Source organism: Microcaecilia unicolor, chromosome 12, assembly GCF_901765095.1.
Source record: "Microcaecilia unicolor chromosome 12, aMicUni1.1, whole genome shotgun sequence".
In the NCBI taxonomy this organism is placed as follows: Eukaryota; Metazoa; Chordata; class Amphibia; order Gymnophiona; family Siphonopidae; genus Microcaecilia; species Microcaecilia unicolor.
The window spans coordinates 64,778,779-64,806,471 of record NC_044042.1 but is presented as its reverse complement, the minus strand read 5'-3'; the positions used below and the strand labels follow the sequence as shown (position 1 = coordinate 64,806,471).

Sequence of the window (27,693 nt, the reverse complement as noted above, 5' to 3'; positions counted from 1 at the left end):
CATCCTGCCTGTCCTGGGTTCTTCCTCAGGCTCGTAAGATCAGAGAAAATTGCGCACGTTAGATATTAAGAGTTCTGAAGCACTATCTTAGGATGACTAAAGATTTCCAGCACACGGACTGCCTGTTTGTGCTCCTTGGCGGCTCACGTAAGGGTCTGGTAGCTTCTAAGCCCACAATTTCTAAGTGGCTTAAAAAGATGATAGCTTCCACCTACCTCCTGGTGGGAAGATTGGTTCCGGAAGGTGTCAAGGTCCATGCCACTAGGGGACAGGCTGCTTCACGGGCAGAGCGGTTTTTGGTGCTGCCTGCGGACATTTGTAAGGTAACAACTTGGGCTTCTCTGCATTCCTTTGATAAGTACTACCGACTGGACGTACAGTGCCATCAGGAAGTGGTCTTTGCAATGAGGGTCCTCATAGCTGGGTTGCTAGGGTCTCCTCCCTTAAGATTACTGCTTTGTTACGTCCCATCAATCTAATCCTGGGCTGGTCCAGAGGGACACTAAGGAAGGAGAAATTAGATCTGACCTAATTTGCTTTCTTTTAGTCCCTCTAGACCGGCCCAGGTCCTTCCCATATTCTTTGAAGAGTGATTCCTTGTGTATTTTCTAGGTTGTTTCTGGTTCTTGGGCATGACGTTGGTTATGTATATGAGTCCCAGGACGGAGCTGCTCTGTGCGTTTATAGTTAAAAAAAAAAAAAAATTGGATTCACATTTGTAGAGTGACTCCTGAATGCCGAACTACTTTTCCAGAGTGGGTTGTGTTTCAGCATGTGGGACATGGCATTGCTGTCTTATCAGCAAATTCATCGGAGTACTTGAGTGGCTGCTTAGGTTCCAGGAGGCACAAAAGGTAGTTTTTTCTATCCTGTTTTAGTAGGCAAATACTGAATCTAGGATCACATGACCAGGGCTCTTATTGGCTTGATAAAAGTCAGAAATTCTCAGTCTTCACCTGCTGGAAGGAGTGCATAACCCATCAATCCAATCCTGGGCCGGTACGGAGGGACTAAAGGAAAGCAAAATTAGCAAGTAAGATCTAATTTCTCCTTGTCTTCATATTCTATGATTTCCAATGTTTTGTTACTGCTCACCACGCCCAGATTTACTAGCAAATTACATGGAATCTGCATTCTAATATCTGCTGTAATCTTTGAAACGTGTGGCACTGCTATCCTTTCATGATAACAACAACAACCATTTCTAAAGCGCTACTAGGGTTACGCAGCGCTGTACAATTCAAACATAGAAGGACAGTCCCTGCTCAAAGAGCTTACAATCTAAAAGACAAGAGAACAAACTAAAGACAAGTGAACAATCTAGAGGACGAGTGAACAGTTAATCTGATAGGGTGGATAGATTGGGGTATTTTATATTTCTCGAGCGGTTAGGCGCCGAAGGCAGCATTGAAGAGGTGAGTTTTAAGCAGAGATTTGAAGATGGGTAGGGAGGGGGCATGGCGTATGGGTAAAGGAAGATTATTCCAGGCATAGGGTGAAGCAAGGCAGAATGAGCGGAGCCTGGAGTTGGCAGTAGTGGAGAAGGGTACTGAGAGAAGGGCTTTGTCCTGTGAGCGGAGGTTGCGGGCGGGAACATAGGGGGAGATGAGGGTGGAGAGGTAGTGAGGAGCCGCAGACTGAGTGCATTTGTAGGTAAGGAGGAGGAGCTTGAATTGTATGCGATATCTGATCGGAAGCCAATGAAGTGATTTAAGGAGAGGGGTGATATGAGTATATCGGTTTTGGCGGAATATAAGACGTGCAGCAGCGTTCTGAACGGATTGAAGGGGGGATAGATGGCCGAGTGGGAGGCCGGTGAGGAGTAAGTTGCAGTAATCGAGGCGAGAGGTAATGAGAGCATGGACGAGAGTTCTGGTGGTATGCTCAGAGAGGAAAGGGCGAATTTTGCTGATATTGAGGAGGCAGAAGCGACAGGTCTTGGCAGTCTGTTGGATATGCGCAGAGAAGGAGAGGGAGGAGTCGAAGGTGACTCCGAGGTTGCGGGCAGATGGGACGGGGAGGATGAGGGTGTTATCAACAGAGATAGAGAGTGGAGGAAGAGGAGAAGTGGGTTTAGGAGGAAAGACAAGGAGCTCGGTCTTGGACATGTTCAGCTTCAGGTGGCGGTTGGACATCCATGCCGCAATGTCGGATAAACAGGCCGATATCTTGGCCTGAGTCTCCGCAGTGATGTCAGGTGTGGAGAGGTATAGCTGGGTGTCATCAGCGTAAAGATGATACTGAAAACCATTAGACGAGATCAGCGAGCCCAGGGAAGAGGTGTAGATTGAGAAGAGAAGGGGTCCAAGGACAGATCCCTGGGGAACTCCAACAGATAGTGGGATGGGAGTGGAGGAAGATCCATGGGAGTGTACCCTGAAGGTGCGGTGGGAGAGATAAGAGGAAAACCAGGAGAGGACAGGGCCTTGGAACCCAAAAGAGGACAGCGTGGCAAGAAGTAAATCATGATTGACAGTGTCAAACGCGACGGAAAGATCGAGGAGGATGAGGATGGAGTAGTGACCTCTGGATTTGGCCAGGAGCAGGTCATTGCAAACTTTAGAGAGTGCCGTTTCAGTCGAGTGCAGAGGGCGAAAACCGGATTGAAGTGGATCGAGGATGGCGTGAGAGGAGAGAAAATCAAGGCAGCGGCTATGAACGGCGCAGGAAGGGTAAAAGAGAAATGGGGCGGTAGTTGGAGGGGCAGGTAGGGTCAAGTGAAGGTTTTTTTGAGGAGAGGTGTGACAACGGTGTGCTTGAAGGTGTCAGAGACAGTTGCAGTGGAGAGAGAGAGGTTGAGGATCTTAGATGATGATGATGATAGATGATGATGTCTAATAAATTCTAACGCTTTTTGTGAGAGCAGAAAGATTTAAATCACCAAGGGTGCCAGAGGCTAATATGCACAGACCAGGAGAGGAACCTTGAGGCGATAGTGTCAAGACCTCAAGGTGGTGAAAGCCTATATGCTAGGCTGCATTGAGAGAAACATAACCTGCAGAAGAAAGGAGCTATTAATGCCATAAGAAGCTAAAAATAACCATACTGGGTCAGACCAATGGTCCATCTAGCCCAGTATCCTGCTTCCAGCAGTGGCCAAATCAGGTCACAAGTACTTGGCAGAACCCCAAGTATTTTATTTATTGTTTATTAGGATTCAATTACCACCTTTTTGAAGGAATTCACTCAAGGTGGTGTACTGCAAGAATAAGTCAAACATAATTGACAATTAGCAGTAAAAATATTCAAACAACAATAATAAGTATGGCATAGTATACTACTTACAATGTCAATACAATACACAATAAAACATTTTAATAGACAGCATAGGGTGTAAGCAAAGATGGAACATATAGATAGATAAAATGGAGAAACAGGGAGTACGAAAATAAGGAACTAGTTTAAAGAAAATTGCAAATGAGGTCAGAAAGGTGCTTGAACATTATCATCTTAACTAGGGTAGGAGTAGATAAACATGTCCTGCTATAATATGTATAGCCGGTATCATTTACTACTTCTGTTAAAGGCCTGGTTGAAGAGCTAAGTTTTCACCTGCTTCCTGAAGTAGAGAGAGTCTTGTGTAAAGCGAAGCCTTTCAGGGAGTGCATTTTCAGAGCGTGGGGGATATTCTGGAGAAGGCTCGTTTGCGGGTATCACATCGTGTGATGCTCTTTGGAGAGGGTGTGGTTAGGGATACTCCTTAGGAGGACCTTGGTGACCTTAAAGGTGTGTAGAGGGAGATCCTGTTCTTCAGGTACTCTGGGCTATTTCCTTTAAGGGCCTTGAAGGACAAACAGAGTTTTAAATTTGGCTCTTTATTGTACTGGTAGCCAGTGAAGAAGTTTATAAAAAACAAAAATGGTGAGATGTGGTCATGTCGCTTACAACCTTCTATTAGTCCTAAGAGTCATGCTACTTATTCCAGGGACAAGCAGTGGCTTTCTTTCCCCATGTCTATCACAATAGCCCCAGTGCAAGTTGTTGCTAAGGCCCCCTGCATAGAGCAGCCAGTACAGCTTTGGCCATCTTACTGGACAGACTGGGTGGAACATGCTGGTCTTTATCTGTCATCATTTACTGTATACTATATTATTAGATTGTATCAGCTATGTTTCCTTTGGGGAGACTGGCCTTACAAAATTCTCAATTTTCCCCACTTCTGTCTTTTTTTTCTTTTCTCTGTCCCCAGTTTCACTGCAGTCCAATGGCAAGGGGTGGTGACCCCTTTTGATTCAGGCTAGCTTCAGGTGTTAATGTTAGGCAGCTGAGATTTGATTTTGCTGTGTCCACAAGGATAACGTTCATTTCATACAATGTATTTTGCCCCAGAAGAGATTAGGGGTGTCCCATGTTTCTAGGTCAGACTTAATGTTTACCATGATACGATGGAGAGGACTACATTCATAAAGTATTTTTCATGGATGAATAGAATAGCCTTCCAGAAGGTGGCAAAAGTGAGAACAAAATTGAGGACTCGGGGATATACACAAAAGTAAAACCAAGGATCAGGAAGGCAGAATGGACACATGAGAGTGGTGAAGCAGGCTTTATAGGTTGCCAAAATTTCCACGATATCCATGATGGATCCAAATTTAATTTCTTAATAACTGATAAATTGTTAGGAATGCCAACTCCTGGATGGCCAGTCTTTTAGATTTCACAGTATCCCACTGACATTAGGAATTTACTGAATAACAACTGAAAAGTAATTAAGATACTGCTAATAGAAAGGATAGTTTTTTTTTTTAACAGTTCAGGGGGGGTTGCAAGATCCTAAGCAACATGGTTTCTACCAGAGGCAGAGAATGCCAAACATCTGAAAAAAACTTTTTTTTTGACTGGGTGACCAGAGAACCAGATAAAGGGCATGCACTGGATGTGGTGTACTTGGATTTCAGCAAAGACTCTGATAGTTTCTCATAGGGGACTTATTAAACAGACTTACAAGCTTAGGGGCAGGTCCCCAAGGTAGATAACTGGAAAAAGAAGCTGGTTAACTGACAGACAATAGAGGGTAGTGGAAAATGGCACTGATTTGGAAGAAAGAATGGTGAGCAGTGGAATGCCTCAGGGGTTGGTCCTGGGGCTGATTTTGTTCAATCTTTGTGAGTGATTAGAAGGGAAAGCCATTTTGTGGATGACATGAAGATCTAACACACAGGGAACACCCATGAGAGAGTAAACAAAATGAGAACTGATCTACAAAAACTAGAGGTCTGGTCACATGTTTCACAGGGTGAAATTATTTGTACCTGTTAATTTCCTTTCCTTGAGCCTTCATCAATGGCTTGTATCCTTGTACCACAAGGAGGCAGAGAAATTTGAATACTCTGGCAACAATCAGCACTATAAGGAGTGGTACAGTCTGAACACTGCAGTATGCCCATGGCCAAAGCAACATGAAACCACCAGAATTTACAGCATAAGAACAAAAGATGATGATGGTAGAATGTATAACCCAGAACGTACCCAATGAACTATTAGAAATCAACTCTTTAGTTTACAATATATACACATCCAGAATGTGAGTCAGAGGAACCATATTGATATCCCATGGATACCCCATCTTCTCGGGAGGAATGCTGGACTGGTCTAGCAGGACTCAAGGAAAGGAAATTAACAGGTATGGATAATTTCACCTTCCTTTACCATCCTACTAGATCAGAGCAGACTAGATCAATGACCTGTTCCAAAGCTTTAGGCAGGAGATGAAAAAGGGCACTGTATGCTGACACTGCAACATCAAGTTAGTAGTGCTTAATAAAGGAATGCAGCAATGCCTATGTCACTACCTTGCAGATACCTTCTGAAGAGACTGTTCTAGTCTCTGTCCAAGAAGCCACTTGAGATCTTGTCAAGGGTGACTGAAGGTTCTCAGGCACTATTCTGTGATTGACAATGTATACGGACTCAATTGTGGCTTTAATCCAACGTACTATAGTTGAGATTGAACTGGCCTGTCCCTTGCATGCCATTGAAGAGCATAAACAAATGATCCAAGCAACTGAACTCATTGGTGACTTCTAGGTAGCAAATCAGGGTTTTGAGCATATAACTTATGAAGCATCTTCCCAGATCTCCCTTTCTTGTCCACTGAGAAAGAGGTTGGTTCAAATGGGAGGAAACCACTTTCACTAAAGGAAAAAAAGAGGTTGAACTGTACGAATAAAAAGAATCTTCTAAAAAGTGTAAGAATGGATTATTACATGAGACAGCCTGAAACTCTGTGTGCTACTAGGGACACCATTTTCATGGAGAGGTCTCATATCGAAGCCCTGTGTAAGAGTTGAAAGGGTGGTTTCTTCAGCACTATCAAAACTAAATTGAGATTCCACAGCAGGATAGTGGCATGCTTCAGGGAACAAATATGCTTTGCACCCCCCCCCCCCCCCAAGTTGGACTATGTTTGAGCAAGAGCCCAAAGGAGCCCCCTGAACCTTGCCTCAGAAAACATGCCAGTGCACTACTTGAACCTTCAGGGAGTTAAGAACCAAACCTGCTAGCATGCAAACTGTCTTCAGATACGCACATATGCTAGAGACCATTGAGGGTATGAGTGCCTGAAGCAAAGTAGCCACCACTTGAGGCACATAACCCATGTGTTAACTTTCACTTCTCAAGGGCCAAGCCGTAAGACAGAAGGGACCCAGAACCTTGAGGAATCCTGACCCCTGGAGTAGAAGCCCTGGGCCTCCCAAGATAGTTGGCCCTGCCAGAAATCTGATTAGATCTGTTTACCGTGTATGCTGTTAATAATCTGGAGCTATCAGAACTACCAAGAATGAATGTGTCTTGCGACTAACCTGATCCAGCAGAGGCCCACTACTTGTCCTGTGACTGAAGAATTGGGGACACTTGGCATTCCACTTAACTATCATAAGATCAAAGAGGGGACTCCCCCAGCAGTCCACCAAATTTGAAATTCTGCCAGATCCAAGTCCTCCTCTTCTGGGTTTGGGGTTTGTTGAATAAGAAAGTCTACTTGCATGGGCAGTGGGAAGAGGCAGTAGATGAGATTCTGCCAAACTTGTACTTGACTGCTGTGCTTCTGCCTCCCTGCTTGACCCATGTCACCGCCATGGTGTTGCCTGCCTTCACTTGGACCCTCTTCCCTTTAAGAGGGGGAAGGAAGTGTCTATTTCCAACTGATGGGCCATGAGGCTTCCACCTGTGTCCAATGTCTTGGAGCCACTTGTGTCTGGCAGTACATTCCCCATCCCAATAGGCTCGTGTCCAAAGTCACCCCCACTCAATCTGGAAGATCTAGGGGGGACTCCTGTTAATAGGCGACCCTGATATAACCAACAGAACAGCTGCAAGTGGTGCTGACTTGAGGGGGGAATTTTCTTTTCAAAAGTCCTGTGACTTGGGGAACCACCAGGACAGCAGGGCCTGATGAAGGTGTCTCATGTGCACCCTTGCCCAGGACATCACTTCCAAAGTTGTGGCCATGGAGTTCAACAACTGCAGATAATCTCAGACCCTTGGGGCAAGAACACTGACCTGGAGCTTGAACACACTATCCAGTCAGAAAGACCATCCCTTGTGAGGCGTCAAATTGAACTGCCAGACACTCCAAGGGCCAAGAGTAAACCGTGTTTCTTTACATAGTTCACTATCCGAGGCTCTCCAACAGCTGACTCACCCTCACTGTGCCTTGATAGGAGCCTGCCTGAATGTGCCAACTGTCCAGATAAGGATTACCAGGTATGGATAATAAGGGGTGCTCTCCTTATGGTGTTAGACTAACTACCATCTCCTTGGAAAAGGTCTGTGGCTAAACCAAAGAACAGTGCTCTGAATTGAAAATATTAACCCAGAACACAAAAGAAGAGGAATCACCTGTGTGACTCCCTAATAATGATGTGGAGATATGCCTCAGAGAGATCCAGGGATGTGAGAATTCCTTAGATCTCAGTGAGGCAATTACTGAATGAAAGATCTCCGTAGAAGTGAAGGATTTGTAAAGAGGCGTTTACCCCTCTTGAGGTCTAGAATAGCCAAAAGGAACCCCCTTTCTTTAGAATCGCAAAGTAGATATAATGATGCCTTGCCATTCCTCATTTGGCAGAATGGACGGCTTATCTCAGGGGGAACAGGCACTGCAGTGTCACCTGAACTGCCTAGCATTTCAGGGCTGAAAGCCATTGAAAATGAGCTCTGCTTCCCATTCTAGAGCTTTGTACAGAGGAAAAGCTTTTGAGAGTCTGCGGATACCTTTCCAGATGGGGGTCTCCCTCAGAGACCAATGTGTGTGTGTGTGTGGGGGGTGGGGGGGTGGGGGGGAGAGTGAGAGGGCAGGGCATGTTTGGGATACAAAGTGACCTAACTACTTGATCAATGAGAATCAGCAGCTCCTTCTTCCAAAACAGTCTGACCACTGGGGAATTGTCCCCTTCCCCCTCGAGGGACAGTTCACTGAGATGGTCCTCCTCCAGGTTTCTCCAAGTGTCCTCTCAAGAGGAATCTGGAAGAACACGATCTTGGACACTCATCAAAGCAGCTGAAGAGGCTTTGGCCTGCTTGTGACCCTTCAGCCCAGTAGCCAAATAGGACTGCCTCTTGGGGAGCCCTAGCAACTGAGGGGCATCATAGCTCCACCAGGACCCCTGAAGCCCTTCCAGATACCATCTGGATCTCCCCAGGGAGGGGGGAGGCTGCACAACAGGGCCCCAGATCTGCTTGAGGGGCCCAAGATGGCCTTTCCAAGCTTCTGACACTTAAGGGGGAACCCCCCCCCCCCCAGCAAAATGGCCACCATGCCCACTGAAAATGCTTCCCTGTGTTCCTGAGATCCACAAGACACCTGTGGCAGGAAAATCAAGCCTTGCTCCTCCAGCACTGTCTGGTAGTGAAATCACTTTCCTCATCACAGCAAGGGCACTAGAAACCAGCCACACAAGACACATGCTGGCTCTTGTGACCCCCACGATGGCAGCCCTTGGGCATTGCGATTGCAGAATCACTTGCTTGCTCCAAGGCTCTGGGGGATTTGATGTGCTCGGTTCCAACTGACCCTCCTGCCACACTGTGCTGGCCATGAACTCTGCTCTCTATGTTTTCCTTTTGTGTGCGTGTGTGTGTTTTTTTTTTTAAAGACAAGGCCTAAATAGAGCACCCCATTGGGGGTGGGGTGGGGGAGAGCAATACAGAATAAAAAGCCTCATCCCACTGGCAGTGGCTCCTGAGGGCTGCTACCAGGCCCAGGAACTCTAGGGTGACCCATACCAACTTGGGGGCAAAGAAGGACAAGCCACTCCAAGCTGCATCTGTCTGATCTGCATCCATCTTCTGGAGGCAGAGAAATACTGAAATGTTGTAGGCTACACCACTCCTTATAGTGGTGATATCACTGAAATATTCACATTACTCTGTCTCCCGTCTGCTGGTATGGACTCACCTAGCAAGATAATATATTTACATTTAATAGAAAAAAAGTACATACTAGTGCATTTGGAGTGCAAAATGCTGAAAGGATTGTATGTGATAGGAAGGGAGAAGCTGATAAGCATGAACCAGAAGGGAGACCTTGGGGTGATACGTGTCTGAGAATCTCAAGGTGACAAAAAGTGTGTCAGGATGGTGGTCCAAACTAGAAAGATGCTAGGCTACATAGTGAGGGGCATATAAGAAGACAGGAAGGGGTCACATGCCTCTATATAGGATGCCAGTGAAGCTTCCCTTGAGCTCAATTTTGGAGCTTAAAGACATAATGAGACTGAAGCCGGTTCAGAGGAAAGCAACCAAAATATAAGAGGTCTCCATTATATGAAGAGAGACTGGAGATCCTAAATATGTATCTCTAGAAGAAGAGGAGGGACAGAGGAGAAACAATACACACTTTAAAATACTTGAAAGGAATTGCTGAACAAATAAGTCTTTCAAAGGGGATGGAGAGGGGATTTGATATACCGCCTTTCTGTGGTTACAGAGGTACTTTGTCAAACACCTTTTGAAAATCCAGACAAGACAATAATCGACCAGCTCACTTTATCCACACATTTGTTCACCCCTTCAAAGAAATGTAATAGATTGGTGAGGCAAAGTTTTCCTTCTCTAAATTCATGTTGGCTTTGTCTCATTAATCCATGCTTTTGAATATGCTCTGTAAATTTTGTTCTTTATAATAGTCTCCACCATTTTGCCTGGCACCAACGTCAGGCTCACTGGATCTCCTCTGGAACCTTTTTAAAAAATTGGCGTTACATTGGCCACCCTACAATCTTCCGGTACCATGCTTAATTTTAAAGGTAAATTAGATATTACTAACAATAGTTCTGCAAGTTCAACAGAGGCTGTATCATGTCTCATCACAGTATTTGAAGCAAGTACTGCAGCCATATGTCCTAGCCAGGCATTGCGATCTGAAGGGTCTTGCAGTGTGGCTGTTCCTGATTTTTACAGTTTTAGACTTCAGCATACAAGAAAGCATACTTTTTCAATAGCTGGTCCAATGGAATGGAATCAACATGTAGGACTCAAAAAGACATCTGTTTTTAAACGGCAACTAAAACGTTATTTATTTCGGTTAGCCTATAGGACATTCCTGGGATTAGTCTGCGGTGTGCATTTTAGTGAAAGAGAGCTGATGAGGAGTTTTATTTCAGTAATAATACTTTTGGATGACACTGTTATGCACTGTGTATGTTATTGTATTGCTTTGATGATTATGTACATTTCTGTTTTACTCTGCCTTGGAAAAAGGCAGATTAAAAGTAATAAACTATACAGCTTATGAAAAAACATTGTGCCACTATTTCGGACATAAAGAGACTCATTTTCAAAGCACTTTTAGAATAAGATATCCCTCTTCTTGTTTCTCACATCTGCTCTGTAATCAAACTCCCTACCCCAGTTCTTACACTCCAACAAACTGGAAACCAGGAATATGTGAAGATATTTTCTACTTCTTAATAAATACAGCTGAGAATTTTTTCAAATGTGCTTCCTGAATATAGATTATGTCTGCTTCCTTTCTTTCAGTAGGAAGTTACTCTTTTGCCAGGCATTCGTGCCTTAGTACTCCACATGTAAAACCAGAATTAATCATTTTCCCCACCAGGCTTAGATCTATAAGTGTATGCTGTACCTTTCCCCTTCCCACTCATCCTCCTCACGCTGCTGCCCTACTCCCCCCTGTAATATGCACCTTGGAAGAGCCATGCCACAAGTTTTAGAAGCTATAACATTTTTGTTTATGCCATTTTAAGCTGAGTTAGGTGAGCACTAGTGCCCAACACAGCTTAGTAAAAGGGACCCTTTGTATTTTTATTTCCTAACCATTTTACTCATTATATCAGTCTCCCTTTTGAAAGTTAAATGCTAGTACAGTAGGTTTTTTTTAATGTCCTCCCGCCAGTTAAGTAAAATTTGACAGTATTATTACTATTGCCAAGTGGCCTCATTACATCTTGCATAAAATGTTGTGTTCCACTAAGGACTAGGGCTTTGATGCTCAAAATTCACCATTAAATACCACGTGCATTTATAGCCACAGTCAAACTTACCAATTTCTAAACAGCAACTGATACTGAAAGAAAACTGCATGCAAATGAGGTGCTCAAAAATCCTGCAAGCGGCTCTGTAGGGAAAAGAGCCTAGCACATGCGCAGAACAGTCTCTCAGTAAGTGTCCATGTTCTGCGCATGCCCACTCACAGGACTCCTCTTCAGTTGAATCTCCTCTCATCCTGCTGTGCACTGGTGCTCACATTGCCGGCTCCCTCACGCTGCTGATTACCTCTAGACACTCCCTAGACAAGTCTTAGCTGCTCTGCGCTTGTACTGCTTTCCCTCAGGCTGCCCCTGATTGATTTTGCCCACATGCTTGGGAATCTTTTTTTGTTTTTCCTGCCACTTCAAGGCTAAACTCCGCCTCTTTGCTAATGTCACTCTTGACATAGGCTGACATCATAGGGGCTTTCCTCAGCCAACTGGCTGTTCACTTTTGTTTCTCCACCCCTTGTGGGAGGGAATTTGCTGTTGTCATCGAGCTGCTTGTGGGATTCCCTGCGTCTACCTGTTCCACCAGCTTTTGAAGGGATCCTGGGGAAAAGACCTCAGGATACAAATCTAGACTATTTACTACTCTGGAGAGATTGGTGCTCTTGTTTGGGTAATGAAGACACTGGTCCTCGGGGAATCAGGGCACTAAGAGCTTCCCAGTTTACGGTTTGAAAACCTTCAGGAGTTGTTCTCTGCTGTCCGACACTGGCTGATCAGCTGTTTTGCTCCTCTCTCTAATCCAATGCTAGCAAAAGCGATATGCCAGCATGAGCTCCTACACATTTCACACACACACACACACACACGTGCAGATACTATTAAGAAATGAAAGCAGACCACTCTTCCAAAAAGTCACCCTCATGTAATGGCCAGCTCCAGACCTGCCAGAAAGTTTTGCACTATACTAATGAGCTTGTTGTAATACATTTGCATAGGATTAGCAGTAGCTGCTATGGCAAACAGTAAAAGCCATGCAGAATCCCTTTATACATTATATGCTGAATAACGTGCATGCTAGACTAGCTACAACCAGTCTAAACCAAACACTGATATCAGGGTAAGCTTTGAGCACTGGGGCCCAGGTCTAAAACAGCTCCTCGTCTCATCAGTTCATGGAACACTGCTTCACAAAGCAGTCATTTATTTTATCTAGAAACATTATATCCTTAGTATGTCCTGATGAGACATCGCCCTAGTCAATACTAGGCTAAATTAAATCTCCTATTAGTACTGTGTAGCAAACTCTGTTAGCATCTCATCATCTGCCTGCTTATTCTGGCTGGGACAGTGGTACAATCTCCACTGCTGTACTCTTTCCCATCAAACATGCAATTTCTACCCATAAAGATTCCACAGTGCATTTTGTTTTCTGCAAAATTGTTGTCCTGTTTGACTCTGTGCCATGTTTAACAGAGTGCAACTTCTCCACCAATCTGATTCACCCCATCACTGCAATATAATTTATATCCTGATATCGGTGCCTTCATTGGTTATTCTCCTTCCACCAGGACTCCGAGATGCCAATTATGTCTCTCTTTCCCCCATCTTATATTTCATACTTCTGGCATTTGCATACAGACATTTCAATGTATTCATCAGTGTATGATATTGTTTGTATTTACAACCTTACTAGCAGTTGACAGGGATACGTTGGAATATTTTAACTTCTGATTTTTACTTAAAGGCACCTGAACTGCTTTTATTTTATTGCTATTTTTGTATTATATGGTATCGTGGAGCTCTAACGTCACTCTTTTGTTAATATCTTTCAAAAATACCTCATTCCGAAAGGAACGGAATAGACAGAGCCTCTTAATTTTAGGCTCCGTCTATTCCGTTCATCTCAACAACGATCCTGTTTTTTTTCCCCCCAAAGAATTTAAGTACAAGTATCCTTTTCAGGGAAAGGTGCTAGATAAAATATGGAAATAAAGAGAAACCGCGAGAAAGGAGATTCTGACCATCAGAACACACCAAGTATGCAACTTATATTTTTTAAAACTGGAAAAAGTACGTTATGAAATAAAATGTGTGGCTCATGGGGATGGGGATGGCCTTGGTGGCCCCTGCTACTTATTTGCCAAAGAGGAGAATTTTTCTTAGGCTGTCAAATCACCAGATTGCCTGAAAAACTAAACCCCTACATTTTCAAATGAAAAACCGGTAGGATCAAGAGTCCTAATTATAGCAAATAAGGACAAAAATAAAATACACATTTCAGTGGAAAGAGAAAAACCCTAAGGGTAAATGTATCCTCATATTTGGAAAAACTAAATATGAAAATGCAAAACCCTTAAGAGAGAAACTTCACTGGCTCCCACTTAAGGAACGCATTGCGTTCAAGATCTGCACGATCGTACACAAAATCATTCATGCAGACGCCCCAATCTACATGCTAAACCTCATAGACCTACTTCCCAGAAACGCCACAAGATCATCCCGCAATTTCTCAACCTGCACTACCCCAGCTGCAAAGGACTTAAATACAAGCTGATGCATGCCACTACCTTGTCTTACATGAGCACCAAGTTATGGAATACATTACCTACAGACCTGAAAGCAATCAACGAAACAACTATCTTTCGAAAATCTCTGAAGACATTCTTCTTCAACAAAGCCTACAATGAGAACCTATAGCCTCACTAAGTCACCTCACCAATCCACTCTATTATGAACGCCTACCTTATATAACTACCCTAACCACTCTCTCCCTTCCTCTATCTTCCCTTCCGAATTGCTACACATTACTAACTGTATCCGATATCCTGCAATGACAATGTTAACAAATCTATGTAAGCCACATTGAGCCTGCAAATAGGTGGGGGAATGTGGGATACAAATGCAATAAAATAAATAAAAATAATCCTTACCTCCTCTTTCTTCTTCTTTGGCCTACTTTCTTCACCTAACTCGTTGTCAGAATCTGGCTTACGTTTGTTACCCTCCGATTTCTCTGTTTCATGTGCAGATTTTTGTGACTGTAGGAATTCTGCAATCAGATCTGGACAGTCCAAGTTCTCCTCAGGCTCCCAGGTGTTATCCTCACTGCAATCAAAACACACCATCGAGATAAGCCGATGCCCCCACTTCCAACCCCACAGCCAGTATTACACTTTCACCAGTTCAATTCCTACCTGAGCCAAATATTCTCATGGGCCCTAGGGACTTACTCTGAGAAACCTTTCCATTTTAAAAGATACTCGACTTTTCCTTTCACTACCCGCCGGTCCAAGACTTTCTCCACCACATACTCTTCTTCCTCTTCCTCCAGTACCTCCTCCACTTTCTTCTTATTTTGCTTTTTTCCCATTGCGTTAGCCAGTTTTTCAGCTTAAAAGGAACGCTGCTGAATTGGTAGAGAAGTAACAAGTCAAGATTCATTATTCCTGTCATTATTCAAAGGTAAACAAAACAAATGCCGGGATTGCAGTAATTATTACTGGAGCTCCTTGAAGCCACACATGAAAAGATAGAGACTGGAAAAGAGATGACATTAAGGTTTGAGACTGGAGGGAAGGGCAATGAAGGGAGAGAGGCTGGAAGAGGGGGAGAAAAGCAAGCTAAGTATAAACCAAAAAAAGTTGAAAAAAAAAATGTTCCTAGCTCCTAAAACTTGTAGCTGTTTCTCAGACTCAGGGCTGCAGAGTCATGGAATCAGAAGCAATTTGGAGTAAAAGAAGAGTCGGTAAAAATATATCAACTCTGGCTCCAGCTCCAAAATAAAAACTTACAACATTATAATGTATGGTAAACTTATTTTAAAACTCTTTGTTCTGGATGTAAAGTACTGATAATTATAGATTATAATTGCCAGTACTTTAGATCCAAAACAAAATGTTTAAAGCCTAATATCAGTAGGAATTGAAGTCAGAATCGGACAGTAGAAAAATAGAGTTGAAGGTTTGGTGTACCAAATCCACAGCCCTTCTCACACTTTCTACTTTTCCCTCCTAAAATACTTTATTTCAATTTAGAGACTCCCAAGGAAAGGTGCAGCAGGCTCACTTATAACTACAAAGCAGAAATGGATGTACATAGTATAGAAGCCATGTATGGAATGGGAAAAAACACAGTGCTGAGAAAAAGTTTGTGAATCCCAGAGGATCTCTCTCATTTAGCACAATTTATACTCATGTAGTGGGGCTAAGGGTGACCCCCAAGGTAGTTACACAACTAATCATTGTGTTTGTGACCAAAATATATAAATCTCCTCACAGTCCATCTTCCAAGAATAGATTAGTCAAGGGGTCCGCTGAAGGTAGAGTATTTACTTAGAAAAAAGTTCTGGAAAGCCCAGAAATGGCACTTTAAAAGAATAAGGAAAGATGCTAGTGTAGAGGAAAAACAACAAAAAAAAAAAAATAAAAAGCCCTCCAAATTATTTAATCCCTCAATAATGGGGATATGAAAACGAAGAGGCAAACAGGCCATAAAAAAGGTAAAGTTGTTGCAAAAAGTATGAAGTGTTTTATATTTCAATGATTTTTATTAGTTTTTGCACCTGTTAGAACATTACAGACTTTCATAAAGCAGGCATCACAAATAGCCCGGGCTACAACATTCCAAATACATAACAATCCAACGAATAACAATGTAGTGCTATAACTGCCCCCCCCCCCCTTCCCGTCCCTAAAACTCCCTCCCCCCTTTTTTAAAAATATCGGTGTTACTACTATTATTGCCAGATAAACACGCTAAGTGACCCCAGCAAGTCTCATCCAACATCAACGCGGCGTCCACTTCCTCCTTTACGATCATTTTACCACTGGTAATATCAATTAAATTATGAAGTGTTTAAAGAATTAAGGAGAAGGTAATCTACCCGAGTGGATGAACACTAACTCCCACGTAAAAGTAACAGAGAGTGGGAAGTGGACCAATGACTCCAGGGAGACGGGATACAAGATTTCTAAGTACCACTTTATTCAATGACTCGACACAGAAAGTGTGTTTCGGCCACAGGCCTGTCTCAGGAGTCTTAGATGATCCTTATGGTTCAAAAATGGATCTTGAAAACGAACGGTCTTGATAAAGACCTTTATGTATCTCTGCTGGCATAGCGTCTCAATATAGTCTGCAAGATTAGTATAAGACTATAGTATAGTATGAAGATCAATCTGAAGTTCCATGTTCAATCTAGCAGGGGACTGTATGACGTTCAACAAGCTAGTTTTTAATTTGAATACGGCTGAATTGCTCTGGATAAAGAAAACTGCTTTCCTGATAAAGTGCAGACATGCATAGCACAGGACACCAAATGATAGTTGCGTATGTTGTTCACAACTTGAGGGTGCTCATCTTTAAACGGTTGTGAAAACAGCATAGACTGTTTTCTTTTGCAGCCAAAGACTTCAGGAATTACTTCTTAACGGTATGGACTACTGTAACTCCCCTTATATCTGGAATTACCTACTTGAGAATTTTGCAATTAGTGCAAGATGTGGCAGCCTAGCTGTTGGTCAGTTGTGGTAGAACTGAGCATATTACATCTGTATTGTTGGCTTTTGGTAGTTCAAAGAAAGCTTAAAGTCTGGTAATCTTTAAGACACTGTGTGATAGTTTGAATGCTCCTTATTTACGCCTGCGTTTACAAAGATGCGCTATAGGCACGTTAGCGTTTTTAACATGCCTATAGGAATGTATTGGCGCGTTAACGTTTAACGCACCTTAACTTTAAAGGCATGTTAAAAGCACTAACGCACCTTAATAAGCGTACCCCTTAAACAGTTATTCAGTAGTATTCTCCAAGATGATCTCTGAGGTCATAATTGGCCTATTTAGCCATACTGGGTCAGACCAATGGTCCATCTAACCCAGTATCCTGCTTCCAACAGGGGTCAATCCAGGTCACAAGTACCTGGCAGAAACCATGACTAGCAATATTCCATGCTACCAATCCTGGGGCAAGCAGTGGCTTCCCTCATGTCTATATCAATAACAGACTAGAGAGCTGCATGGGAACAGGGTAGTGGGAATCCCATGGGGATGGACCCGGGTCCTGTGGGGATCCTGCAAACATAGGTGAGTCCAGTCTTGCCTCCCCTCCCTTCCAGCTCTGGGTGCCCTCCCCAAATGTACCTCAGTACATCCTGGTGGTCTAGTGGCCTCTTATGGGCAGGAAAGATCTCAACGCTTTCCTGCCCGCTGTCGCTGTGTCTTTAAAACCGCTGCTGATACTTCAAGCAGAAGTCTTGCGAGGCCATTGCTTGAAGTCTCAGCAGTGGTTTTAAAGAAACAGCAGCAGAAGGCAGGAAAGAGTGGGAATCTTTCCTGCCCACAAGAGGCCACTAAACCACCAGGATGCACACTGAGGTACATTTGGGGAGGGCACCCACTAAGGGCTGGAGGGGAGGTGGATGGAGTCGTGCACTGGGAGGGGGGCGTGGGGGCTGGAAAAAGGAAGGGTGGGAATGTAAAAAAATTTGGCAAGGGGCACATACATGGAAAAGGGGGAAGGGGAAACAGAGCACATGGAATAGAAGGGTATGGAGAGGAGGACATGCTGCCCATGGATGTTTGCTTTTTTGGAAATTGAATCTAAATTTTTTTTTTATTTAGCAGGGTATAGAAGAAAATGTATTTATGTTACCTTTACCAGTATTTATAGAATCTGGCTTTCTTTGGGAGGGGAGGGGGGGGGGGGAATCAATGTGACTGTGTGGCAAGATGCGATGTGGTGCGGCAGGGGCAGGAATGGAGATTACTTGCAGCAGGCGGGTTACATTCCTATGGGGATGGGTTACTTTTCTGTCCCCGTGCAACTCTAACAGGACTATGGACTTTTCCTCCAGGAATTTGTCCAAACCTTTTTTAAACCCAGATATGCTCTGCTGTTACCACATCCTCCAGCAGCGAGTTCCAGAACTTTTTCTTTGAGTGAAAAAATATTTTCTCCTGTTTTAAAAGTATTTTCATGTAATTTTATCAAGTGTCCCCTGGTCTTTGTACTTTTTGAAAGAGTGAAAAATTGCTTCACTTTTACTAGGGCTGCATTCAGATTAAAGCCATTAATTGCAATTAACTGCATGATTAAACCTTTTTAATCATGATTAATTATGCAATTAAACTTTATTTCACACTACAGCTCCTTGTGGCTCTGGGCAGATCACTTAAATCTCCATAGTTCCAGGTACAAAGTAAGTACCTGTATATATGTAAACTGCTTTGCTTGTAACCGCAGAAAGGTGGTATATCAAATCCCATATCCCTTCCCTTAAGGAGTAGCCTAGTGGTTAGTGCAGTGGACTTTGATCCTGGGGAACTGAGTTTGATTCCCACTGCAGCTCCTTGACACTCTGGGCAAGTCACTTAACCCTCCATTGCCCCTGGTACAAAATAAGTACCTGAATATATGTAAACAGCTTTGAATGTAGCTGCAAAAACCTCAGAAAGGCTGTATATCAAGTCCTATTTTCCTTAAGGGCTGATAATTTCCCTCCCTCCCGATCCAACATATCTTACTTTTTCTTCTTTCCCTCTCGTTCCTCTTTCCCCCAGTTCCATTATCTCTTTCTTTCTCTCTCCCTCCCTCTTATTGTTCAGCACCTCACCCACTTGGTGGTGAGCAATAAAAAGTTCTTTTCGTAGTTGCTGGAGCTTACTGCTTTGGCAATAGCTTCCACTGGTGACCCCTCCAGTTCTGCTTGCAGATCTGTTCAGTCCACTCCCCTCACTCAGGGTTCGGCACCTGCCCCCTCTCAATTCTCCTCTCCCTCAGTCTTCCTTCTGCTGGTCCCTGGCAGTGACTGCCTGCGGCCAGGTCTGAAGCTTTCCCTCCGACCCATCTCGCCCATGCAAAAACAGGAAGCGATACCATAGGAGGTAGAGAGAGGGAAAGCTTTGGAGCAGACTGCAGGCAGCATATGTGCACCACTGCTACTGCTGGGGACCAACAGAAGACCATTTTAAAGGAAGGCTGACATGTGGGGGGTGATAATTGAATCCTGGTTGGAGGGAAAGATGCTGGATCATGCTGAGAACAGGGATTGGGAGTAGAAGAGAGCAGAAGAGACATTTGGAGTAGGATATGTCACAGCGCGATTAAATTGCCTAAGCGTAATTATTTTAATCGCAATTGATGCATTGATCGTGTAATTTACTGTGATTAACTTGCAGACTTAACTTTTATCTGTTCTACACCACTCAGGATTTTATAGACCTTCTTGCTGGCCTCCCACTTAGTCACATCTCCCCTCTCCAGTCGGTTCAAAACTCTGCTGCCCGTCTCGTCTTCCACCAGGGTCGCTTTACTCATACTACCCCTCTCCTCAAGACCCTTCACTGGCTCCCTATCCGTTTTCGCATCCTGTTCAAACTTCTTTTACTAACCTATAAATGTACTCACTCTGCTGCTCCCCAGTATCTCTCCACACTCGTCCTTCCCTACACCCCTTCCCGTGCACTCTGCTCCATGGATAAATCCTTCTTATCTGTTCCCTTCTCCACTACTGCCAACTCCAGACTTCGCGCCTTCTGTCTTGCTGCACCCTACGCCTGGAATAAACTTCCTGAGCCCCTACGTCTTGCCCCATCCTTGGCCACCTTTAAATCTAGACTGAAAGCCCACCTCTTTAACATTGCTTTTGACTTGTAACCACTTGTAACCACTCGCCTCCACCTACCCTCCTCTCTTCCTTCCCGTTCACATTAATTGATTTGATTTGCTTACTTTATTTATTTTTTTGTCTATTAGATTGTAAGCTCTTTGAGCAGGGACTGTCTTTCTTCTATGTTTGTGCAGCGCTGCGTACGCCTTGTAGCGCTATAGAAATGCTAAATAGTAGTAGTATATCCCCCATCAGCCATCTCTTTTTCAAGCTGAAGAGCCCTAAGCTCTTCAGCCTTTCCTCATATGAGAGGAGTTCCATCCCCTTTATTGTTTTGGTCACTCTTTTTTGAACCTTTTCTAATTCCGCTATATCTTTTTTGAAATACTGCAACAAGAATTGAACGCAATACTCAAGGTGAGGTCACACCACGGAGCGGTACAGAGGCACCACAATATTCTTGGTCTTATTTTGCATCCTTTTCCCAATAATTCCTAACATCCCATTCGCTTTTTTTTTTTTTTTGCCGCTGCTGTACACTGGGCAGAAAATTTCAGCATACTGTCTACAATGACACCTAGATCCTTTTCTTGAGTGCTGACTCCTAAGGTGGAGCCTAGCATCAGGTAACTATGATTTGGATTAGTCTTCTCAATGTGAATCACTTTGCAACTGTCCACATTAAATTTCATCTGCCATTTGAATGCCCATTCTTCCAGTTTCCTAAGGTCTTTCTGCAATTTTTCACAATCCACATGTCTTTTGACAACTTTCACTAGTTTTGTGTCATCTGCAAATTTAATCACCTCACTCTTTGGACTTAAAGGATGCATATACTCACATCCCGATACTTCCAGCCCACCAGAAGTATCTTCGGTTTTGGCTGGGAATGCATCACCTTCCAGTATCCCATGTTGCCTTTTGGCCTTATGTCAGCTCCCAGGGTCTTTACCAAATGTCCAGCTGTAGTCACAGAGTTGCTGCACCGACTGGGAGTACATGTGGTAAATTACCTTGACGATTGGCTGGTGAAGAGCACATTGGAGGACAGTGCTTAGGAGTCCATGCGGAGAACTATTTGGGTGCTAGAACTACTAGGGTTTGTTATAAACCTACCCCCTGTCCCATCTTCACCCTGCACAACTGGAATTCATTGGAGCCCTGCACGATACGCAGGTTTGAGCCTTCCTCCCAGGGCCAAGGGCAGACACTTTAGTTGCATTGGCCTCTCAGGTTCGAGCCTCTCAGCAGGTCACGGCTCGGCAGATGTTGAGGCTGTTGGACCACATGGCTTCCACTGTTTATGAAATATCCATGACGTACCTTCACGTGAAATCAGCCCAATGGACCACAGGCTCCCAGTGGTACCATGCTACGGGAGACCTGGAAGATGTCATCCAAGTGTCTCCAGACCTTGTTCACTCTCTGCTCTGGTGCCTCTTTCGATCCAGTTTGACCCTGGGACTTCCATTCCAAATTCCTCAGCCACAAAAGGTGCTTCCGACTGATGCATCTCTCCTCGGTTGGGGAGCTCATGTAGATGGGCTTCACACAAGAAGGGAGTCACACATTTTTTCACACAAGGATACTTATTGTAGAATCTTTTTGTTGAATAATGAATATATACATTTTGTCCAAGTTATTTATTCAGCAAAGTTATTTTTCTCTGTTACCTGGTTTAGATTAGACCATCATATTTTTTTTTAATATAAATTGTGCTAAAATACAGACCATCTCAGTGTGGTCGCAAATTTCTCAGCACTGTAACTACTTTACAAGAATGCACATTATTGTTAAGCTTTGGAATTCTTAGTTTATATCACACATTGTAAATAGGTTAGTTACATCAGGTGAGATGCTATATTAAAAAATAAAACAGGCTTGTCCAACCTACATTGTCTTGGTCCGCAGAAGCTCCGGGTGAAGTCCTCTCATAGAATCCGTTTCTCTGCCGCAACTGATCTAACCGGGAGCTTGAGCTGTGCAGCAACAAAGTTGAGGCTGTTCCCGTGGTATCATCAGACTTAATACTGAAAGATCAACCCAGTGCCATGCGGCTCAACCTCATGGTGAAACCAGTCATGGCAGAGAAGCAAGTTTCCCATTGAAAGACTTCACCTGGTGCGCCTGCAGGCAACTCATGATAGGGAAACAAGTCTCCCTCTTAGATGAGGTGAATGAGACAGAGTAAAGGCGGTGGGGTGTGGTGGAGTGGAAAGGTATATCTAAGAGAATGGGAGACCGTGGGGGGTACATACGAGAGAGAAAATGGGTGATAGTGGTAGGGGTACATGAGAGAGAGGGTGATGGTAGGGGGTACACGAGAGAGAGAGAGAAGGGGTGACAGTAGGGGGTACACGAGAGAGAGAGAGAAGGGGTGACGGTAGGGGGTACACGAGAGAAAGAGAGAAGGGGTGACGGTAGGGGGTACACGAGAGAAAGAGAAGGGGTGACGGTAGGGGGTACACGAGAGAAAGAGAAGGGGTGACGGTAGGGGGTACACGAGAGAAAGAGAAGGGGTGACGGTAGGGGGTACATGAGAGAGAGAGTGAGAAAGAGAAGGGGTGACGGTAGGGGGTACATGAGAGAGAGAGAGAAAGAGAAGGGGTGACGGTAGGGGGTACATGAGAGAAAGAGAGAGAGAAGGGGTGACGGTAGGGGGTACACGAGACAGAGAGAGAGAAAGGGTGACGGTAGGGGGTACACGAGAGAGAGAGAAGGGGTGACGGTAGGGGGTACACGAGAGAGAGAGAAGGGGTGACGGTAGGGGGTACACGAGAGAGAGAGGGAGAAGGGGTGACGGTAGGGGGTACACGAGAGAGAGAGAAGGGGTGACGGTAGGGGGTACACGAGAGAGAGAGGGAGAAGGGGTGACGGTAGGGGGTACATGAGAGAGAGAGAGAGAGAGAAGGGGTGACGGTAGGGGGTACAAGAGAGAGAGAGAGAGAGAGAAGGGGTGACGGTAGGGGGTACAAGAGAGAGAGAGAGAAGGGGTGACGGTAGGGGGTACACGAGACAGAGAAAGAGAGAAAGGGTGACGGTAGGGGGTACACGAGAGAGAAGGGGTGACGGTAGGGGGTACACGAGACAGAGAGAGAAGGGGTGACGGTAGGGGGTACACGAGAGAGAGAGAAGGGGTGACAGTAGGGGGTACACGAGAGAGAGAGAGAAGGGGTGACAGTAGGGGGTACACGAGAGAGAAGGGGTGACAGTAGGGGGTACATAGAGAGAGAATGGGTGACGGTAGGGTGTACATGTGAGAGAAAATGGATGGCAGCCGGGGGGGGGGGGGGGGGGTACATAGAGATAGAGTGATTGAAGGCAGGGGGCACAGAAGACAGCAGGTATGTGCTCAAGTGCGCACACACATGTCTTGGCCCTCCGAATATTACAAAATATTAATTATGGCCCCCAATAAAAAAAGCTTGGACAAGTCTACAATACAACATTTGTAAATAAGCAAATCTCCAGATCACAGCATAGCTTTGCTGGACTATGGGTTACTAAGAGTTCAGACCTTAAAGGCACTTTGCTAGCACTCTAGAAACCTGTAGCATCACATTTCACACAGGAACAAAACAGAAGCAAACTCTGAAGTTCTCTTTGTACAAGTCAGCTTTTCTCTTGCCACCACCTTCCAATTTCTCTTATGTACTGACTGCCAGAACACTCAAAGGTTTTAGAGATTACTTTGTTTTTCCTGGTGGATGGCATCTGGCAGGTTTACAATAATTTTGGAGAGGAGCTGGCTGTCTCTGGGTTTGGAATAATTTTGGAGCGATTAGTGGGCTTTGTAGAGTAGAAGTCAGTCATACAGGATTGGGAAATTATCGGGGGGGGGGGGGGAGGGAGGGAGAACTCAGTCCTCATGTAAGGTTAGCATATGAGTATGGAAAGTAGAATTACAGCTGAGACAATATAGAGGATGAGGGATGCTATGGTTCTTCATCAGATGAGGCTGGAAGAGTTGAGGAAGTGTTATAGCTGTTTGTAGAGAATGGGGTGTAAGAGTTAAAGGAATTATACTTGTGAAGCGACAGATGATTTGGGGGAATTTTGACAGAGGTGGGGGACAGGTGGCCCCATATGGAATTGAAAGTCTGGGTGGTATTAAAACTGTACAGTTGGTGGAAGGGCTGGGCCTTCTGTGGGATTGGATAACTAGAGGGGCAGAAAAAGAACTGGGAAACCTAGTTCAGGGTGGAATAGCTTAGAGGGGATTAACAGCTATATGACTGGCATATCTATGGGAGCATGGAAAAGTGACGATTTAATTTTAAGAATTTGATAATTCATTCTTCAAACCAATTTTCCATGCAAAACATGATACGATACAGACATAAAAACTTATAACCATTGTCTACAACCAACAAAATGTATGTTAAAATAAAACCACCCACTGTAAAACCCCACCCAACTTCACAGCCACCAAAAATGTCAGCACATGGTTAGATTACATCTATAATAGAGGAATCCAAATTATAGCAGCTCCAGCTTCTCTGCTTTCAAACCCAGGGTCCTGAATGTCCTAACAGCACAAATGACCCCCACCCCATCTTCAACTTTTGATGAAGAGAGGAGGAGTAGGCTAATGGTTACAGCAATGGGCTGACAGCCAGGAGAACCTACTGCAAATCCCACTGCTGCTCCTTGTGATCTTGGGCAAGTCACTTAACCTTCCATTGCCTCAGGTATAAAATTATATTGTGAGCCCTCCAAGGACAGGGAAATTACCTACTTGTAACTGAATGTAACTCACCTTGAGCTACCACTGAAAAAGAGGTACACTAAATCCAAATAAAATTATCTATATTTAAAATATAATGGCAGGGAATTCCATAGTCCAGGAACTACTCCTGGAGGAGTGGCCTAGTGGTTAGAGTGGAGGACTTTGGTCCTGGGGAACTGGGTTCGATTCCCACTGCAGGCACAGGCAGCAACTTGTGACTCTGGGCAAGTCACTTAACCCTCCATTGCCACAGGTACAAATAAGTACCTAAGCCGCATTGAGCCTGCCATGAGTGGGAAAGCGTGGGGTACAAATAAAAAAAAAAAAAAAGGATGCAGCTCTGATTTGAAGAAATGGTCTTAACAGATGGATGACAAAGTAAGTGCTTGGCTAAAATGAAGCAACCTTTGGAACTGGGAAGGTATTGGGCATTTAAGGAGTTATAATAGCTGGGGTCCAGTTGGAAAAGTGTTGGGTAGGAATAAATGAGAATATACAAAAGGAGGGGTTGGGATGGCAGTAGCAATTGGGAAGTGGCTAGCATGTGTGGAAATGGTTATAGGGTCATTTGAGAAATACAATATAGTTAACGAATTGATCCTGTGGAATGGGATAGCTTTTTTTTTTTTTTTTTGGGGGGGGGGGGGGGGTTAATGGAACATATAGGAACAGATATATAATTGAGGGTAGTTGGATAGCAGGAGGGTGGGGTATTTATAGCTGGTAGGTGTGACCTGTAGGACTGGATAACTGAGGGGGAATTTGTATTATTATATGAGGGGGGCAGAGAATTTGGGGCACTATAGCTTAATGACTGTGGTTTTGGAAAGTTATCCTTTAGGAGGATGGGGGATTTGAGTAGGTATAGTTAAGGGAAAATGTAAGGTGGAGTTAATATAACTGCTGTTTTTGGTCCAGTAACATTTCACAAAAGGAGTAAAATCTATACAGTAAACAAATGTACTCTATTAATAATAATAATACGCTAACCTCTGCACGTGTGCATACTTATACACAAACACACATATTTATATCTATTACAGAATAGCTGAAGAAATTGAGATTTTCTGTTATGGATTGGCCAAGATAGTCCTGACCTAAACCCTTTTGACATGTTGTGGCAAGACCTGAAGCAAGCCGTTCAAGCAAGCAAACCCTTAAATGCAGTCCTATATGGAAGAATGAGCCAAAATTCTTTAACAGTGATGCAGGGTGAGGGGGGGAGGGAGGTAACCCCTTACAGTTTTTTCCTGTTTTCTCAGCAACCGCTTTGAATTTCAATGAAAATTTTTACATACTTAGTTATCATACTTACATATTACTATTAAAAACAGCATTTATCTTAGTGTTACTAACAAGCGATATTTGTGTGTTAAAAATGCTCTAGCTAAAACACAGTAAAATAATGTAATTCAAACGATACAATTAACAATGGATCAGAATTTTGCAGTGGCCCAGACTCGGATGTTTTGGTTACTGAAAAGGGGGGGGGGGGGGGGGGGTTCAGATAGTTTTTCTCGTTGGTGAAGAACATGTGTTTCATGTCACGAACTTTGAGTTGATGAAGCAGAGCCACAGCGTGCTCCACTTGTTTCTGTTTCGTGGAGTTGACTTGTGCTGTCACACGATGAAAGGTAGTGAGGTGGAGATCCTCCTTTGTGATACGCCGGACAGATCTGTCGCTGATATTGAGCTCGGCAGCAATCTCACGGGTGCTCAAATGCTGGCCACTCTCACCTTCTTGGGAACACATCAGCTTCTCAACACGCGCAATGTTTGTCTTTGAGCGTGCGGATTTCGGCCGACCACTGCCAGTCTTGCGTTCAGTTGCAGAGCCCATTTGATCGACATGCTGACAAATTTTCTTCACAGTGCTGAGATTCCAGTTCTTGCGATGATACGCAGTCACTATCACCTTTGCTCCGAAACCTTGTTCGCGCAGTGTCTGGATTCTTATTTTGTCTGCTACTGACACCTTGCCCATGATTGCCGTTCATATCCAAAATGTTTTTAAAGAAATTATCTGTAAATTATCATATTATCAAATACAAATTATTCAAATCCAAATTATTGTTTACAAAAGTCTCTGTCAATGTGACATCTTTAACAGTAAGCTGGTACCCCTTTTTTCCCCAACATAATGGTAGTTTTACAGTGCAAACATTTTTGAACGCGCAAAAATCGCTGGGTGGTCATGCTAAAAAGTCTGTAATTTAGTTGTGTTTAAAGATATTCTACTAAGCACAAATGTAGATAGCAGTAGCTTAGCCAGACCTTAATTTTTGGGTAGGGCCTGGGGGGGCACAATCCATGCATTTCTTCTCTGCTTACCACTCCCCCCATGGCTGTGACCGACACCAGTACTGCCTCCCTCCCTGCACATGCTTAGTTCGACCAGCATCCTCCCTGTCCATGCATGCATGTGTAGGGTTGCCAACTGACCTGAGCATGCACAGGAGGGAGAGTGCTGACCTTGGCAGCTGGAAATGCGCTGACTGTCCCTGGGATGAGCCTGAGAGGACTCTTCAGCTGGCTGGGCCCTGGGATCCCTGCCAGCTGCACTAATGATGTGCGCTGCCACTGGGTGGGCCCCTGCCCACCTGTGGCTACACCACAAGTAAATAGTAACAACACAGTTTTAAAATTTCATGTTGAAATTCCGAGCGGTTGCTGAGAAAACAGCAAAAAAAAAAAAACCTCGGGGGGGGGGGGGGGGGGGGGGGGGTACTTTTTTTCTTTGCCTCACAAGTGTGGAACAAACCATGCACGTGTGAAAATATATACACACACACACATAGAGAGAGTAAAGTCATAACTCTATGCCCAAAAAGAACGGGCTGTTTCAGGCAATAATAATTAAAATTCTATTTATGCTTTTATAGATACACTTCATATATTTCAGCGCTGCGTGTGT

The 27,693-nt window shown here is 44.1% G+C and overlaps 1 protein-coding gene across 2 annotated transcripts in view; it reads right to left on the bottom strand.

Annotated features, from left to right (window-relative positions):
* CBX1 (chromobox 1) overlaps positions 1-27,693 on the bottom strand; it is a 42,702-nt gene that overhangs the window by 13,683 nt on the left and 1,326 nt on the right. The window contains exons 2-3 of one of the 2 annotated variants that reach the window (XM_030220515.1): positions 14,675-14,850; positions 14,375-14,549 (exon numbers count right to left, since the gene is read on the bottom strand). In XM_030220515.1, the coding sequence (XP_030076375.1) occupies positions 14,375-14,549; positions 14,675-14,814 (315 nt within the window). In that variant the 5' untranslated portion in view covers positions 14,815-14,850. The remainder of the gene's footprint in view (positions 1-14,374; positions 14,550-14,674; positions 14,851-27,693) is intronic. The other variant, XM_030220516.1, reaches the window with a different exon arrangement.